This window comes from Merops nubicus, unplaced genomic scaffold (assembly GCF_000691845.1).
Source record: "Merops nubicus isolate BGI_N331 unplaced genomic scaffold, ASM69184v1 scaffold2648, whole genome shotgun sequence".
In the NCBI taxonomy this organism is placed as follows: domain Eukaryota; kingdom Metazoa; phylum Chordata; class Aves; order Coraciiformes; family Meropidae; genus Merops; species Merops nubicus.
The window spans coordinates 30,771-47,421 of record NW_008626179.1 but is presented as its reverse complement, the minus strand read 5'-3'; the positions used below and the strand labels follow the sequence as shown (position 1 = coordinate 47,421).

Genomic DNA, 16,651 nt, shown 5'->3' with positions numbered 1-16,651 from the left:
GCAAAGGAAAGCTCCAGTGGAAATATCACCCTCCTTCCCAACAGGTGAATGGTGCTGTGGAGGAGGGAAAATGATGTAATTTGAACTTCCCCATACCAATAGTCAAGAAAACTGGCTCCAAACCCTTATGGACAAGGGATGGCAAGAGAGAGGCAAAACAGTGCAAGGAACTCTCTAAAAACAAAGTGTTTAGGAAGAAGAAAGGAAGCAGTTCAACCTGGTTCTTCCCAGCACAGCCACAGCAGCACCCTCAGCCAGTGACAAAGCCCTGATTGTGCTCGGGGTGCTCCAGCCCTTTCTTGAACCCTGATGCAATCCATAATCATGAAACCTAACGAGCACCTCCATGGCGCTGGGCTGACAGTACCACACTGCCCCCTGATGTGTAAACTACAAGGCTAAATCCAGCAGGTTTAGGGATAAATATTTGCTTCTGAGAAATTCAAAAGGACCAAAACTTGAAATGTCTTTTTTTTTTTCCATGGACTAAGTGTTGCATTTGGGCTCTCTGGTAAATGAGTCTCTGCCAAGAGGGTTCAGGGTGTTGTTTACTACGGCGCCTTCTGCAGCTGTGTTTATTTGTGCAGCCTTATCCCCTCTGAAATTAAAGATCCTGAGAAGAACAAGTATTCTCCAGGAGCACTTCATCAGAGAGGAGCTTTCTGGTGTGCATTTAGGTGACTTGCACAGCTTGCAGTAAAGTTCTTCAGTGCTTTTTCCTCCTCTCTCACAAATATACTCTTCTAAAACTATTAGCATGAGAAAGTAAAAGGGAAACATGAAAGCAAAACACAATCAAGAAACCCACAAATGCAAAGCCTTGCTCAGTGATACTCAGTGCCAGACAGGCAACAGGATAATGAATTGGAGACAGATACAAATCCAAATAGATTTGTAGCAACCCAAAACCACACACACACAACATTAGAAAGCTCACTGGGGGTGGGGGATATGTAAAAGAAGCAGGAAACATCCTCCCGTGTTGCACCAAAAAGTCCATTTGAGGTCATTTTTGTTCAGTCAAGCAGTTCATACCCGTGTTCAACCCTCCTTTGGTGCTTTCTTTTTGGCTTTTCAGGAGGAAAACAAACCCCAGCACAGCCCACCCATCACCAGACCTGCTTTTTCCAGCAGCAGCCAAAGCTGCAGCTCTGACCAGGGCTTTGCAAAGGCGAGGATCTGAAAAGCAAGCAGAAGGTCAACCTCTGCCCTGGGAAGTGCACACACAGCATTCAGCTCCTCTTTCCTGATTAGCCCTTAAATAGACAAGTACTTTTCCTCGTGCCTTAATGGCTCTTTGTCTGCTGCAACGACAGAAGCACTGCAACATCTCCCTCAGAATGGAGGGAAGGAGACATGATGGCTTTTAGTTGTGGGGAGAAGAGTTTTTTGGTTTTACTCAAACCTGCTTCTAGCTTCATTAAATATTTAAGTGCCTATGAAGAACAAAAGATGCCTGCTGTGAGTGACCTGTTGTGAGCAGCACGCCGTGTAGGTACAGAGGCTGGCATCCAAAGTCATGCCCACAGGAGGTGAGCAGCTGGAATGGGGCTAAGGTTGGTGTGTTCTGGCTGACTTGCTCAGCAGCACAGGACCACACCTGACTGGGTTTCATAACATCTCCTTGCACTGCAAGCTGCTGCTATCAGATGCATGGTGAGACAACCACAGTCGGATGGACACCCTCCCATGGAAGGGCTGGAACATGCTATTTAACAGGAGATCTCTTGGCTACTCCAAAAAAAAGCCTCCCTTCAAGTATCAGTCTGATCTAGCACCATCACTCATCTGGACTGCAGAAGTTACCACATCTTAGACTGATGCCTGTGTGAAGACAAGAATGAAGACCACTCGTTGAATTACCTCATTCAAGAAGCAGTAAGATTGTACTAAACCAGCCTTAAAGTTTAAGGGCTTCACAGTCCCATTCAGTGTTACACAGTTTTTGGGATTGTGGCCAAATTGCATTAGATTTATAGAATATCAGTTCTCTGCCATTTAGTTCTCAAAAACACTGGTATCCTGCTACTGACCTACCTGGGGGCAAACTTGGAAGCTAAGAGAAACTAATTTACAAACATGAGAAGACTAACATATGAAGGAATCAAAGTTTTATCCAGCAACAGATCTGTCAGTCCTCTCCCAGTTAGGAGAGTGTTTTAAATACCTGCTGAGGTCTGAGCTCCCACAACAGCAGGATTTAAAAGTGCACGCTGGCTTAAGTAGTGGGTCAGTCTTCAAGCCTGCAGTGTAAAAGTTACACCAAAAAAGATGAGCCTCTTGTTGAGCAGTGGAAAACACTGGTGGGTGTGTGTGTGACCTGTTTCTCCCTATTCAATAACCAAACCTGGATACTTCACAAGGCTACACAACCCTCCTCAGATACACACCCCTAGTGACAGCTCTGCCTAGAGCAGCGAGCCCAAGAGCATCCCTACAACCACCCCAATTCCTAAACCTGTGTCCCACCAAGCCTGTGGGAGCATTGCAATGAGCCAAAGCCAACATATTATCACACTGTCTTCTACCAGCAGATCCACATGGCAGCAGCCCAAGGAATTTTGCCAGATTCCCCTTAATCTGCAACGACGGTGTTGGACTCTAGACCCTGAGCTCTTACTAGAGCTGATTTTAGAATTTCAAAAAAAAACCCCATGGCTGGGAGGATTTAACTTGACCTGTTCCACCAGTTTATGACTAGATGTATAGTGGTACACAGAAATGTAGATTAGATTCTGCTGCTGCTGAAGAATACTGAGCTGTTCTTTCTGGTCTCAAGCAGAACTAATTAATGAATTTCAGTATGTTTGCCAGGAATCACTGTAGAAAAAAGACCCAGACATCAGGTCATCTCTGTCTGCTTTGTATCACTGGGGTAATTAAAATTTCCTCTCAAAATCAGTGGGAGGCAAACAGCAAGGACAGAGTGGGATGAGAAAGAGGGGAGGAAAAAAAAATGGAAGCTTAGCAATAAAGCTAATGAGAGTAAACTTCTAAAAACCATTGAACAGCTGAAAGCTGAGCCATGATTTTGTTGCAGGACAAAACCTCCTTTCAGTCTGATGAACCCCACCACACATGGGGTTCATCTGTCTCCTTTCAATACATGAAGAACCACCAGGAGTAGCAGAAGTCACTCCCTGATGCAAAGGAGGCTACAACCTGCCAGGGGATTCCAAATTCTTTGAAATTCAGCTAGTGCTACAGCACCCACCACTACAATCAGATTTTTTTAGAGGACAGTATTTCTCAAGATGAGAAGAACATCCGTGCAAGGTTTTATTTGGGTAATTTCCCTTCAGTACCTCCTTGATTTGCAGTTGGTAAATAAAAGAAACACACACAAACCCTTCAACTGAGTTTATTGAGCAATATAAAATGCCATCCACCTAGGCCACATAGACTGCTCTGCCCTTATGCATTTTATGGCCATGGTGCTCATCTTTCCATGACAATTGGCTATAATCTTTGCTGATCAGAGAGTATTTTATAAATTAGCAGCTAATGGGATAGTGCAAGAGAAACTTATTACCACCATGGTCTTTTCTGGACTTAGCTTCTTTTCAATATCATGCAAAACCCACTCAGACCCAGCAACCTGTACGAAAACAAACCTCAACAACATATGTTAGAGTTAAAAATGCTCAAAAAAAGAGGCTCAGTGGTTGACAGTGTTGCTCTTATCCCAACAGACTTTCTCAGCTTTTTTCCTTCCTTCATTAAGATAATGAAGGCAGTGGCTGGGCCTTTCTTTTTTGCCATTTTCTGCAAACATAAAGCAACAAAGTCTTTTATGTCAAGTTATAATTGTACTGCAGATCTACGCATTTCAGGAAGTGGAAGGTGAAAATTAGCATCTTAAAATACACTGCAGTAGCTCAGCCACTAATTGTAACCACTAGCCACTAATTGTACACTAATTGTAATCCATTTTTTAACAGTAAGAAACAGATTCAGTAGGATGAAGAGTTCTAATTTTGTTTTTTTTTCCTATTTGAATGGATTGCAGAAGCTAATTTGAGTTATTAGAAGTTTAATCAGAACAGAAATTACAGAAGATCAATTTCTGGAGAGCTTAGACAAAAGTTTTATTTCAAAACTGGTTTCTGCACCAATCCTAACAGTTTTATAAAGTTTCTAGTGTGCTAAAATCTTTTATAATGATTCTTTGTTGCTGTAGGATCTTAATTTTTTTTGCATTTTACTTTCCTATGGAAAATTAGATCAACCTGTTTCAGTTCTGGTTTTGGTCAACACGATCTGTTTCTTCTGGTTCTCAAACCCACAATTCAATAAATATAAAATCCAGGTGTTAGAAATTCTTAACCCCTAAACAGAATCTGTGTTCAGGGTAGTAAATGTGATAAAGTTGATCGTTTCTAAAAAAATTTACTGAGTATTTTTTTGAAAAAAAGGTTTACAAAATCTTCAATAAATATCCTAATAAACAAATTCAATAAATATCATCAACTTTATTAGAATCCTTAAGTGGCTTACCTCCCTAGGGTTACCACTGATAAGGCTCTTGATGTTGCCTGGCACACTTTATTTAGTTACAGTGCAACAGAGGATGCAGCTGGAAAAGTAACTGGGGAGAAGGCAAAACTAGAAACATCCCTGGCTGTGAGCCAAACCACAGAGCTCTCTAAATAAATAACTACATAGATCCTATACAGCCTTTTCTTCACTGCAAAGATAACATTTCCTGGGACCATCTGCCTAGCAGCCTGAATATCCACCAAGCAAATGAAACTTTGCTGTTAGGGATTTGTGGACACTGAGACTCTCAATCTCCTACTACAACTGGAGTATCTGCTGTCTGCCCCTCTTCAGGCAGAAGGAACAAGAGCTCTGGACTAACTGCAGGCCACAGGGGTGACAAAAGAACCAAGGGAATTTTCAGCCAAACCTGATGGGTCTGTAAGACCCTAGCAGCAATTCCTTTGGCCTCTCTTGCACCACGTAGTCCACGTTTGAGCTTTACTGAAGAAGCCCAACACAGTGAAACAGGACACTACAGTCTGGAGGACAGCTGTGGAAGGCACACACCAAGGTTAAAAACATGCAGCCTTTGATTAGTTGTGAATTATGAGTTTGTTGACTCAGCCTTTCTAAAAATAGCAGTCCTGATACAAAGCCTGCAGCTTCCACTGTATCACATCTCCCTCCACCTTTTAACAATTCATGAGGAATACCTACACGCCTGTCCACTGCTCCAGCAGGAACAGCAGATTCACCTTCTCTTCTGTGCTCACCTACTGTAAACTCAAACCCAGGAGAGGATTTTGAAAAGCTTGTCCTTCCTTATTGCAGCCACACATCATAGTTTTGTGTCTCTTCTCTCGTTATGGGAAGTACTTAAAATAACACCAAAAAAAAAAGCCTTCAAATTAAAAGATTAAGCCCTCAATCTAATTACCAAGCTAAAGAAAATCTAATCATAACAACCTCCTAGTTGCTAAATGGAAAAAATAATGCAGGAGGAGAATGTTTGCATGTGTTTTCTCTGGCAAAGAGGGTGACAAGTCCTGAGGAGGTAAAAGGCAGCACTCAGACACCAACGTTGGGAACCAGCAGAAGCAGCAGCCATGGCCAAACACACCACAGGTAAATGTGATCCTCCCTTCACTTGCAAGAAATATTCATATATAAGCATTTATACACACACAAACAGAAAAAAAAATCGATTCAATAAATTAAATAGAAATTAAAAAAATTAATTCTGTAGAAAATTAAGTAACAGAAACAAAGATAATTATAGATTGAGAATAAAATCCTCCATTTGATTAAGTAACAGAAACAAAGATAATTATATATTGAGAATAAAATCCTCCTGCCACGCTGTCACTGCACAAAATCATCAGAACTAAACATCAAGCTCTGTGCAAAGGACACTGCTCAGCTGTAGCCAACCACACAGCCCCACCAGTATCTTCCACAGCTTTCCCTTCTGCCATTACAAGGATTTACAGCATCATCACTTTGTACAATATTTTCTGCTCTTTGTTTTTGTCAGTATGTTTTTTAAGTCTTAGATTAGAACTGGAGAGGTGTTTGGAAGCAAAGATAGTGTTTTTCATTTGGATGGCCAGCACCCTCTGCAGTGAAGTTGTGATGCTTCATTAGTGCAAGCAGCATGCACAGGAAAATGTTGGAAAGGAAGGATGACCAGCTGACTGCCACATCAAAATTTAAATCAAACATTTGTTAAATGGTTTGAAATACACCAACCTCTCTGGTGAGGCAAAAGCTTATTAGAATTCTGAAGAATATTTACAAAAATACAACCCCATATTGCACTACTGTCCAGCAGCAAGGATCAGACAGGATGGCAGTCAGGTCAGTTCAGCCAAGATAAAGAAAAAAAAATCATAAATCCAATACTTAACTTACCATTGAAAGCTACAATAAAATGTAATTCTTATGTCACACAACTTCTGCACAAGAATTTACTTTTTAAACTCTTCAGCAGTGCAACTTTTCCCCTCTCCATGTCCCCTCCAGCATTTCATAGAATATTTTCTTTGGCTAGCAAAGTTTTATTTAAGAATAAATAAACTTCAGCATCCTCCATGAGGACTTCTCCTTGCTTCCTCCTCCACACATGCAAGCCCAGCACCCTGACCATCAAGACAGAGGCAAATATTAGTCAAAGGTGAGGTCTGTATCATTTGGAAATGTCATATAAAGGTGAGGGAAGTTTCCCCAGATTAACTGGGAGTATCACAGGCAAACCCAACAGGCAGAAGTCCATAATGTGTGTATGTGCCATGGATTTGCAGCACAGCATCTCAGCAGAGCACTTCTACCCCTGAGAACATGACTTTTGATTTTCTTTTTCAATCTAACAAGGCCACAGGTTTTCTTTTGGAGCAGTCTAGCAGCATACCAATGCAGGTATTGATCCACACCAAGCTCCTTTTCATGGCACCAGCTGCAGTCCAGTGGACTGCACGTGAGTGGAGATTTGATATAGGGTCTCAATACACACAAACCATGTTAAAATTTAGAAAACTGTCATCTTTTAAACAAATAAACACAAAGATTTGCAGTCAGCTTCCCACACCACGTCTGCCTGTCTCAGATGGAAAGTTTTTTCTGCCATCCACAGGGCAGAGAGAGGGTTGGAAGACTTTGTATGCACTGTAGTGGAATGAAGGAGCTGCTGTGACTTCTACCAGAAGCCAAGATGAATTTCTCTGTTGTGCTTGTTGCCCTTTCTGCTTGAGAATCAGCTCGCCACTCAGGCATGTAATTTGAATTAAGTTCAGGAATAGTTTCAGTGTCACTTCTGATTAGTTACATGCTTAAAGTGAAGCACAAGCCGAACACCTTCCTGGACTGAAGCTCCAACCCTCCTTTGCAAACTCTGCCTCAACAGACAGACCCTCAATGCAATTTCTTCCCCCTCCAAGCCCCACACTTGTTGACTTGAGAAACATTCAGCTCAGGGAGGTTTCTAATTGCTACACCACAGCAAACCACAGGATTACAAGGCAGTGCTGCTTGGTCCTCTGTTGCAGCCCAAGAGAAAAGAAGATAAAAGCTGAAACATGCCCTATTTGGTGTTGCTAAGTGGAGCCACACCTGACTGTGCCACTTCCCACTCTCAAACTGCCTTCACCTGCTTCCATTTCTTCTATCTCACAAATATTCCTTGTGTTATGCACTGTAATAAGTTTCAAGACTAAAGGTCTTCCAAGTATTACTACATGAGGTTGATGTTGGCTTAAGAGCTCTGTTGTATTAAATTCTTCTCTTCCTTTGACTTTAATAAAAATCCTGAGAGTGCCTAAAGTAAGAAAAATTAAAACTTTTCTATTTCACAAAAAAAATTTGTCCATAAAACTTTTTTTGAACAAAACCAAGCTAAAACAAGAACATATTTGGTCTAAAGTACGTAAAGTCTGCCCTGTTAATTAACAAAATTAACAGAGAAAAGAAGTGAAAGGAGTATCTGCCTCAGACACAGGAAATATTGAGTTTGTCAGAATGAACATCTGTGAGATAATTTTGCCCATAGGTTGTCTGAGTTCTAGAGAATGGTGTCTTTTACCACACCTATTCCCTTTCAGCAGACCCTGGCTCCCCAGTCCCCACAAGGGATTTCTGTCTAGCCCCTCTCTTCTTCTCTTCTAGTTTTCCTCCACTGTAATGTTCATCATCTTTCTGTTTTTGCAATCCTGCTATTTGTACTCACTATTGTTTCCTCCCCCATGTGCTGGTTTAAATATTCCAGTCCCACTGAGATTTTTATTCCAACCTCCTCCCTCATCTTCTTTCATTTCTTAGACTTCTTTTTTTATCCTGTTTTGGTTTGTTGGGGTTTTTTTTTTTGCCTCTTAAAATAACGTTCAGGGACTTGAGAAACCAAACTGGCTCACATTACCACTGAGGCATCTCTAAATGGCAAATAAATAAGGGCTTTGAATAGTGACATTTACTCCAAGGGGATGCCAAAACATGACAACAAACAGCAAGATGAACACATTCATGCTCTTCATGCTGCTGTGAAGGGGACTGCCCTTCTTCCTCACCACGGGTCAGAGAGAAAGACCAGCAGAGCTGAGATGTCCAAGATTTCCCATCTGTGAAACCCCTGTGAAGAAAAATTGCTTTTGAAACTCATTTGGGCATGAGGAGCAGAGAAATCAAAACCTTTTGGGGGGGGGGGTCCAAGTTGACTATGACTTTTCATCAGAGGATAACCCAAGGCCAAGCAAAGATTGTTCCAGGCACTGTACAAGCACAGCTGCAGTCAGCCCCTGAGTTTGTCACCTCAAGAAAAGGAAAACCAAGGAAAGGTTTTATTTCAAAGCAAAATGAACACAATGAGGAGACACAAACGTTAAACTCTTGATGCTTTTTTTAGCAAAAGGAAGAATATGGGGCATGGAAATCAAGAGAGAGCACACAGCTACAGCAAGGGAGAAGGTGACAAGACAGCCAAGTATGAAATGGCACCAATGGTATGACTTGCAAAGCAAAAGGAAAGCAGAATGCTGCTGCACACAGCCCAGCCAGCACAGGACGTGGCAATCCAGGCAAATCTATACAGAGAGAATTAATATCAAACCTCAACATGCTTCTGCTCTGCCCAGCTGGCCTTCCCCTGCAGCCACATGACTGAAGCAAGCAAGACAATGCCCAGGTCTCATTTGCCTCTGGACTGGCCCACAACAGGTTGTTCTGAGGGCCCTGGGTGAAATATTCTCTCAGCTAGGGTTTAGGGGTTGTCATTTCAAAGCAGGGATCTGCTTCCACAGCTCATCTTCTCACTGAACATCAAGAAAGACTCTGCCTGGAAGGGACTCATCCATAACTGAGAAGAAGAAAAACTAAATGAGTATTTCCCCAGTGCTCTTCTATCCCCCTCACAGCCTTCATCATTCTGCAGCTCTAATGCCAGCTATGGGAGACATCAGGTTGAACATCAGGCCTCAGTATGGGGACAGTTTTGGATGTCCCCTCCTCAACCTACTCCAATTGGTTCACAGCTATCCATGGTTTGAAAGTGCACATGCAGCCTGTAAGCAAAGTGAAAGTGGTACTGAGTGGTTTCTAGCTCCAGGAAATAAAGGCACACATCAACAAAGCTTTAAAAAAGTCCCAACCAACCAACCAACCAACAACAGCAACAAAAAAACCCCACATGTTTTCCTCAACCCAGGTTTCCACATATGAATTGCACTGAAATTATCTACTTAGTACTCATCAGGGTGATGATGGTGGAATGACTGCACCAGGATTTCAAAGCTAATAATCCAAATAACTATCCATCATTCTTCTGCAATTCCAACCTTCACTTCTATTAGCTGCTAAAAATCAGCAGAGATGGACTAGCAGTGGAATGAAACATTTGAAGGTATTTTAACCCACAGCAGTGGAATGAAACATTTGAAGGTATTTTAACCCATAGCAGTGGAATGAAACATTTGAAGGTATTTTAACCCACAGCTGGTGACTTCCAGGACTTCACCAGGGCTATAAGAAACATACTTAACACAAGAAGGAAGTTGGAAATGTAGAGAAATTCAAAACAACAATATAAAATGAACATTAGACTGACAATAAGCCAGCTTGCCAATAAAAGCAGGCCCTTGGTTTGCCCTAAATGACAAATGCTCACTTACAACAGCAATGTATTCAATTAGAAGAGAATATTTTTATAATGCCTTAACACACACCTCTCCACTGCCTTTGCTATAAATACACAGAGGTCACACTTGGGGCTTCCTTCCACCCTGGAAGCAGCTCTAGTGTGGGAGAGGTTGCTGCAGGCAGACCACTGATGGCAAGTTCCCTGTTAGAAATGACAGGGAAATGATAGAAATCCCTTAAAAAAAATTATAGCCTTCTAGTTCTAAAGAAGGCATAAAACCCAAGGAATTATGGAAAATTATGCAGTATCATTTTGACATAGTTTCCATCCCCTGCTTCTCTCCATTTTCAGAGGAGCAAGAAAGGCCACTGCTGATAATGTTTCAAATATGAAATTGATGTCCAAATTTTAAAGACTGAGCTGGCATGAAAATAAGATGGTGCTAATCTGTGGTGATCTAGTGATCTGAACCAGCATAACTCCAACACTTTTATGTTACTAAAACCCCCCAGCTCTGCACACTCTCTCTACTGTCTTAAATTTGCATGCTCTCTACAATAGCTCCAAAATCATGATCTCAGTGCAAAGTTTACTTTGATTTAATCTTTAAGGTCCAAAATGAATTGTGTGGCTTACAACTCTTGGACTATTTATCACTTTAGACCTCGAGCCACAGTGTTTTTCCAACAGAGCTGTACAGTATCTGCCCAATGTGTGCATGAGGGCAGCACTACAGCCCCTGGCCATGAAGCCAACCAAACCCACCACGTGGGGACAGCTCTGCCAACAGCAGCTTTGCCCAGCCTCTATCACTCAGGGACTCAGTGGAATTACATTGTCAGAAAAACTTGAGAGAGATTATTCAGAGGAGATAAGACAACTGAGATGGCCAATCTCAACACTGGTAACCTTTAAAAGAAATAACTATTTCAACACTCAGAATGCTTAAGAAATTACAGAGGAAAACACATCCTGGAGTTTTTCCAGAGCACTTTTTTTGCCAAGAAGAGTGAGCTACCCATCCTCCCAGTACAAGCCAAGGACCTCAAACATCCAGTTCCAGAAGCCAGCTTAGACAAGAGGGACTCCCAAAGGTGTACCCAAACAAAGAGACCACTAAAAGACTCCTCTCCTCTCCTCTTTTCTTTTTCCTCTTCTCTTTTCTCTTTTCTCTTCTGTTTTCCCTTTTCTCTTCTCTTTTCCCTTCTCTTTTCTCTTTTTTCTCTTTTCTTTTTTCTTTTCTCTTTTCTCTTTTCTCTTCTCTTTTCTCGTTTCTCTTTTTTCTCTCTTCTCTTTTCTCTTTTCTCTCTTCTCTTTTCTCTTTTCTTTTCTCTTCTCTTCTCCTCTCTTTTCTCTTCTCTTTTCTCTTTTTTCTCTTTTCTTTTTTCTTTTCTCTTTTCTCTTGTCTTTTCTCTTTTCTCTTTTTTCCCTCTTCTCTTTTCTCTTCTCTTTTCTCTCTTTTCTCTTTTCTTTTCTCTTCTCTTCTCTTTTCTCTTTTCTTTTCTCTTCTCTTCTCTTTTCTCTTTTCTTTTCTCTTCTCTTCTCTTTTCTCTTTTCTTTTCTCTTCTCTTCTCTTTTCTCTTTTCTTTTCTCTTCTCTTCTCTTTTCTCTTTTCTTTTCTCTTCTCTTCTCTTTTCTCTTTTCTTTTCTCTTCTCTTCTCTTTTCTCTTTTCTTTTCTCTTCTCTTCTCTTTTCTCTTTTCTTTTCTCTTCTCTTCTCTTTTCTCTTTTCTTTTCTCTTCTCTTCTCTTTTCTCTTTTCTTTTCTCTTCTCTTCTCTTTTCTCTTTTCTTTTCTCTTCTCTTCTCTTTTCTCTTTTCTTTTCTCTTCTCTTCTCTTTTCTCTTTTCTTTTCTCTTCTCTTCTCTTTTCTCTTTTCTTTTCTCTTCTCTTCTCTTTTCTCTTTTCTTTTCTCTTCTCTTCTCTTTTCTCTTTTCTTTTCTCTTCTCTTCTCTTTTCTCTTTTCTTTTCTCTTCTCTTCTCTTTTCTCTTTTCTTTTCTCTTCTCTTCTCTTTTCTCTTTTCTTTTCTCTTCTCTTCTCTTTTCTCTTTTCTTTTCTCTTCTCTTCTCTTTTCTCTTTTCTTTTCTCTTCTCTTCTCTTTTCTCTTTTCTTTTCTCTTCTCTTCTCTTTTCTCTTTTCTTTTCTCTTCTCTTCTCTTTTCTCTTTTCTTTTCTCTTCTCTTCTCTTTTCTCTTTTCTTTTCTCTTCTCTTCTCTTTTCTCTTTTCTTTTCTCTTCTCTTCTCTTTTCTCTTTTCTTTTCTCTTCTCTTCTCTTTTCTCTTTTCTTTTCTCTTCTCTTCTCTTTTCTCCTCTCTTTTCTCTTCTCTTTTCTCTTTTTTCTCTTTTCTTTTTTCTTTTCTCTTTTCTCTTTTCTCTTCTCTTCTCTTTTCTCTTCTCTTCTCTTTTCTCTTCTCTCTTTTCCTTTCCTTTCCTTTCCTCCTTTTTAATTTGTTTCTTTACATTTCAGATGCAGTGATATTCTGGACAGTATCTGCTTCATGTAAGGTACCTTAGGAACTGCCAGCTGCCACAGCAGCAGCAACAACTTCTATTTTCAGTATTACCTCATATGCAAAGGCTTAAAATAACACACATTCAGCTGAAAACAAAGGAAATGTTAATTCTTGGCCCTCTCATAATGCTTTTTACCTATAAAATTCACAGTATAGGAAAGTCTTCTTTTTACAGTGTAAACTTTGAGAAAAATGTAGACGTAGAACAATCAATTAAGACCCTGGTCAAAGTACTTAATGGAAGAGCTAAAAAATGAGCCCAGGCTTTCTCTTTTCCAGTGCTGTACCACTTTTGCTCAGAAAAATAAATATGCAGCTATCATCATGAGACTCTATTTGTGTATTATACACATGGAAGCGCTGCTGCTGCCAGGAAATGCACGCTCCCAAAGGTCAGTTTATCTCTGAACAGGGGTACTTACTGAGTATAAATAGCCAAAAGCATTCAGTGCACTGATGATCTTCTTCAGAATTAAGATTCCTCCACTCCACACGACTCCTTAAGCCCAGCAGATGGTTTCAGACAACGCTGAAGAACTCACCTTCTCATAATTTTCTATCAGGATTTCCACGACGATGTTCTGAAACTTCAGGTCCATGATGGCTGCTACAGTTTCTTCCTGTGGCCTCATTAAGGTGGGTCCAAACACCACCCCTAGATTGGCCACGGTCATCAGATTCCTCTTGGCGTGCTTCGAAACGCTTTTTGAAAAGAATTGAAGGAAAAAACAGGAAATAGGTTATGAAAAATTTCCATTACTGCTGGAAACTGCAGTCTACAAATGAAAACATCACATTTCCTTCATCTAGGTTTTAGAAGTTTGTTTGGTGCAAAGTTTCTTCAAATAAAGCCTTAGTGGATTCTGGAAAACAGAAAAGCTGTTCTTCCACTGGCAATTTGAAAACAAAAGGAGTCTCTTACTGAACTTAAATACATAAAAATGCACTTAGCCTTGGATCAGGGCAAGTGAGAAACCAGCTTAAATTTGCTAACAGATCTCCACTCTTCGCTTTGCCAGCATCTGCAGAAAGAAAGTCTAATGTTCCCTTTCTCACTTCAATCAAGCCCTCCACTGCTGGCAGGATGGCTAAAGTAAATACTTATGCAGCTTCATTAAGGGATTAGATTTCTGCCCTGCCCGCCAAAGCACACACAGCATGAGTCAAAATCTTGTCTGCTGCTGCACGTTTGGGTCTTGCCTTTGTGCATGACAGCACTGAGATGGGCTCCAGCTCCAGCCACGCTTTCACTAAGGCCCTTTGTAGTCACACGAAGGGCAGAGGCATGAGTTCTGACAAGGGAGGAAAACAGGTTGCAAGGCTTACTTTGCTAAATGCTTCACCAAAATTTCCAGCATCTCCTTGTTCTTTTCTGGGAGTTTATGGACCAAGAAGTGAACGGCGTGAACTCGAGATTCGGGACTCCCGCTTTCTAGGGGACAGAAATAACTCTCTCAAAAACAAAAAAAACCATATCAAACCAAAATAAAATACACAGAAACACAAAGCTTGTCCCACCCCTGCACGGAAACACGCTGCACAAGCTTTGCTTCACCACTTCCATAGGGCCAAACACAGCAATACTGAACATATGTGCTTTGTTTTCACAATCCTCTCCTAAAATCATCATCAACTTATTTGCTTAGTGTGTGAGCTCGCCCTTCAATCCACCTGCAAAAAGATCCCTCTGTTCATCTATCTTTAAAAACCAACAGTAGGGTTTTTTTGGTAGGGATGGGGCTCCTCTGCTTGTGACTATACTGCAAGGTGAGGAGCAATGTGACTGGCTGCCTGAGAGTGGAACTGCACTGCTTTACATTTCAGCATCGTTAACTGATTGGCCTCATCATTAGAATTCAGCTTTGTTGGTGCTGTGCAGCTAAGGACACTGCATGGGTGGTGCCCTGCATTGGAAACTATGCAAGACAACACGTGCAGAAGATTCATGAGCTCAGAAAACTTAACCACTTCTGAAGAAACAGAAGAATAATCAGGCAAAAAAAGCTCCACCAAGCAAAAAAAAGCTCCTCAGTGAGATTTCTACAACAATGGGCCCCGAATAACAACAGCATCCCTCTCTGCTATAGTAAAGAAATAAAGGAAAAATAACCATGGAGCTTTAAATTTTTGTATGGTGCATGTTAAATGGAATAATTTTGGCCCCTACAGCTTCCCAGTACCCCTACATGTACACAGATGAAAAGAAGAGCCTGTAAAAGTTTAAAATAATGCCTCTTCCTATTTCTCAGAGATGTATTCAATCACAAAATTCCATCTCAGGAGTTACAACGAGAGGAGTGGAAGTATTTCTCTTGTACATAATAATACTTAGTATGAAGTACAAAAAGAGAAAAATTAAGAGCTTCCTCTGAATGCCAGAAGTTTGGACTCCAGGACCACTCATCAGGTCCCATTTTACTCTAAGGCAGCTTTGATTGCTAAGTTGATTTCATACAAAATACCACCACATTTCTTCAGTGCATAATATTGCTACAGATTTTTCTTTTCTTTGAGTATTGCTACAGATTTTAGGGGTTTTTTTTTATTCTCTTGCAGTGAACACCCCTGCACAGATTGCAAGAAAAAAGGCTACCAAAATGCAAAACATTTAGCTTCCAGTCAGCTAATTAAAATTCAGACAGCCAGAAAAACAGAAGCCTTGTTTGAAGCAGGACTATTTTACATACATGTGAAATCACAAACTCTAATTAAAGAATAGCTAAGCAACTTAATCACAAGACAGAACCAAGGCTTATATAGTTTCAATCTAAAATGGTATGTATAAAGAAAAATTGAAAGGAGAATCTTTTAATTTTATCTTTCCTCCCCTAATATTTCAGAAAAAAGGATATTCCTTACTATTTTCAGTGTTGTTTTTTTTATAACCAACACAGGAAGCAACAATATCCACTTATTTTTAAGTATATCCTAACATAGCTCTGCATTGTTGATTAAATTTCCCTCCCTACTAAATAGAATCATCTCTAAAAATTTGTTTAGTACTTATGAACACTGTTCTCTTTAAAAGATGTAACTTCAGCTGAATGCCATTATTGAAAGAGATAATAAAATAGCAAGGAACTATAAAGTATAAAAGAGAGAAACTGTTGGTTAAATTTTACAGGTCAAAAAATTACTTCAACACTTTCCCATACCAAAGGGTAGATGCACCATCTAAGGTAAGTACATTGAATTTTGTTGAAGCACTTGGCCTCTCAGAGGTGCTTTGGCAATGAATTTCATGGGCTAATTCTCATTTTGAATTCTGCAGTTCTGGAAAGTCATTACAGCAATCCAAAGGAGATAAAGCAATTGTCTCAAAGTTTATTTTAATTTTGCTTTCCCCAGTTTGCCAGAAGTGCTACAGGCTGGAAAGAAAATCAGCTAAATATCTGTTTGATACTTTGCCAAAAATTTTCTTGCACAGTTTCCCTCCATCCCCTTCCAAAAAAAATTCCATGTACATTAGATACCATACAGCTGAAGTACAAATGCTGTTGTGTCTTCTCCAAGTCTGTATTTGAACTGCCACAGTGTAATCTGGCCTGTTCTTTCATTTCTTCTGCTAATATAGGAGGAATTTTCAAGCCAGGCTGGATACAGAGCTAACAAGGCACTGAAAACAAGGGTCAGGCAGCTGTGCTTTAAAGATTCAAATGAGACCAAATTAGTGTATTTGCTTTTACTAAGCTTCATACTCTTTATAAATGGAAGGAAAAAAACAACCCAAATCACAATCTAAGGAGATGTTTATTGTTCTAGAATTAAAATAATAAGAATGAATGTTTACAATGTCTCTCTAAAAGTTTCTCCATGGAAGTAAAAATTGTGCTGTGCTAAGTCTGCCACAGGCTTGCCTGTCAAGAGAGAGGTCATATGGGACACAGACTAGAACTGCTTAAAACCTACATATTTAAAAAACATTCATTTCTTACTCATATAGTTTTACTGGCTGGAAGAATTTCTCTGAAACTGCCTTTGCAAGGCACTACTAAGGCCACAGCAGAACTGTAAGAAAAGATTTCTATTTGAACTACAG

At 40.2% G+C, this 16,651-nt stretch overlaps 1 protein-coding gene across 1 annotated transcript in view; it reads right to left on the bottom strand.

Moving 5' to 3' along the window:
• The window catches only part of ARHGAP10 (Rho GTPase activating protein 10), a gene marked incomplete at its 5' end in the record, with an annotated part of 81,107 nt that overhangs the window by 34,353 nt on the left and 30,103 nt on the right, over positions 1–16,651 (bottom strand). The window contains 2 exons of the mRNA XM_008945893.1: positions 13,155–13,314; positions 13,939–14,044. Coding sequence (XP_008944141.1) covers positions 13,155–13,314; positions 13,939–14,044 — 266 coding nt within the window. The remainder of the gene's footprint in view (positions 1–13,154; positions 13,315–13,938; positions 14,045–16,651) is intronic.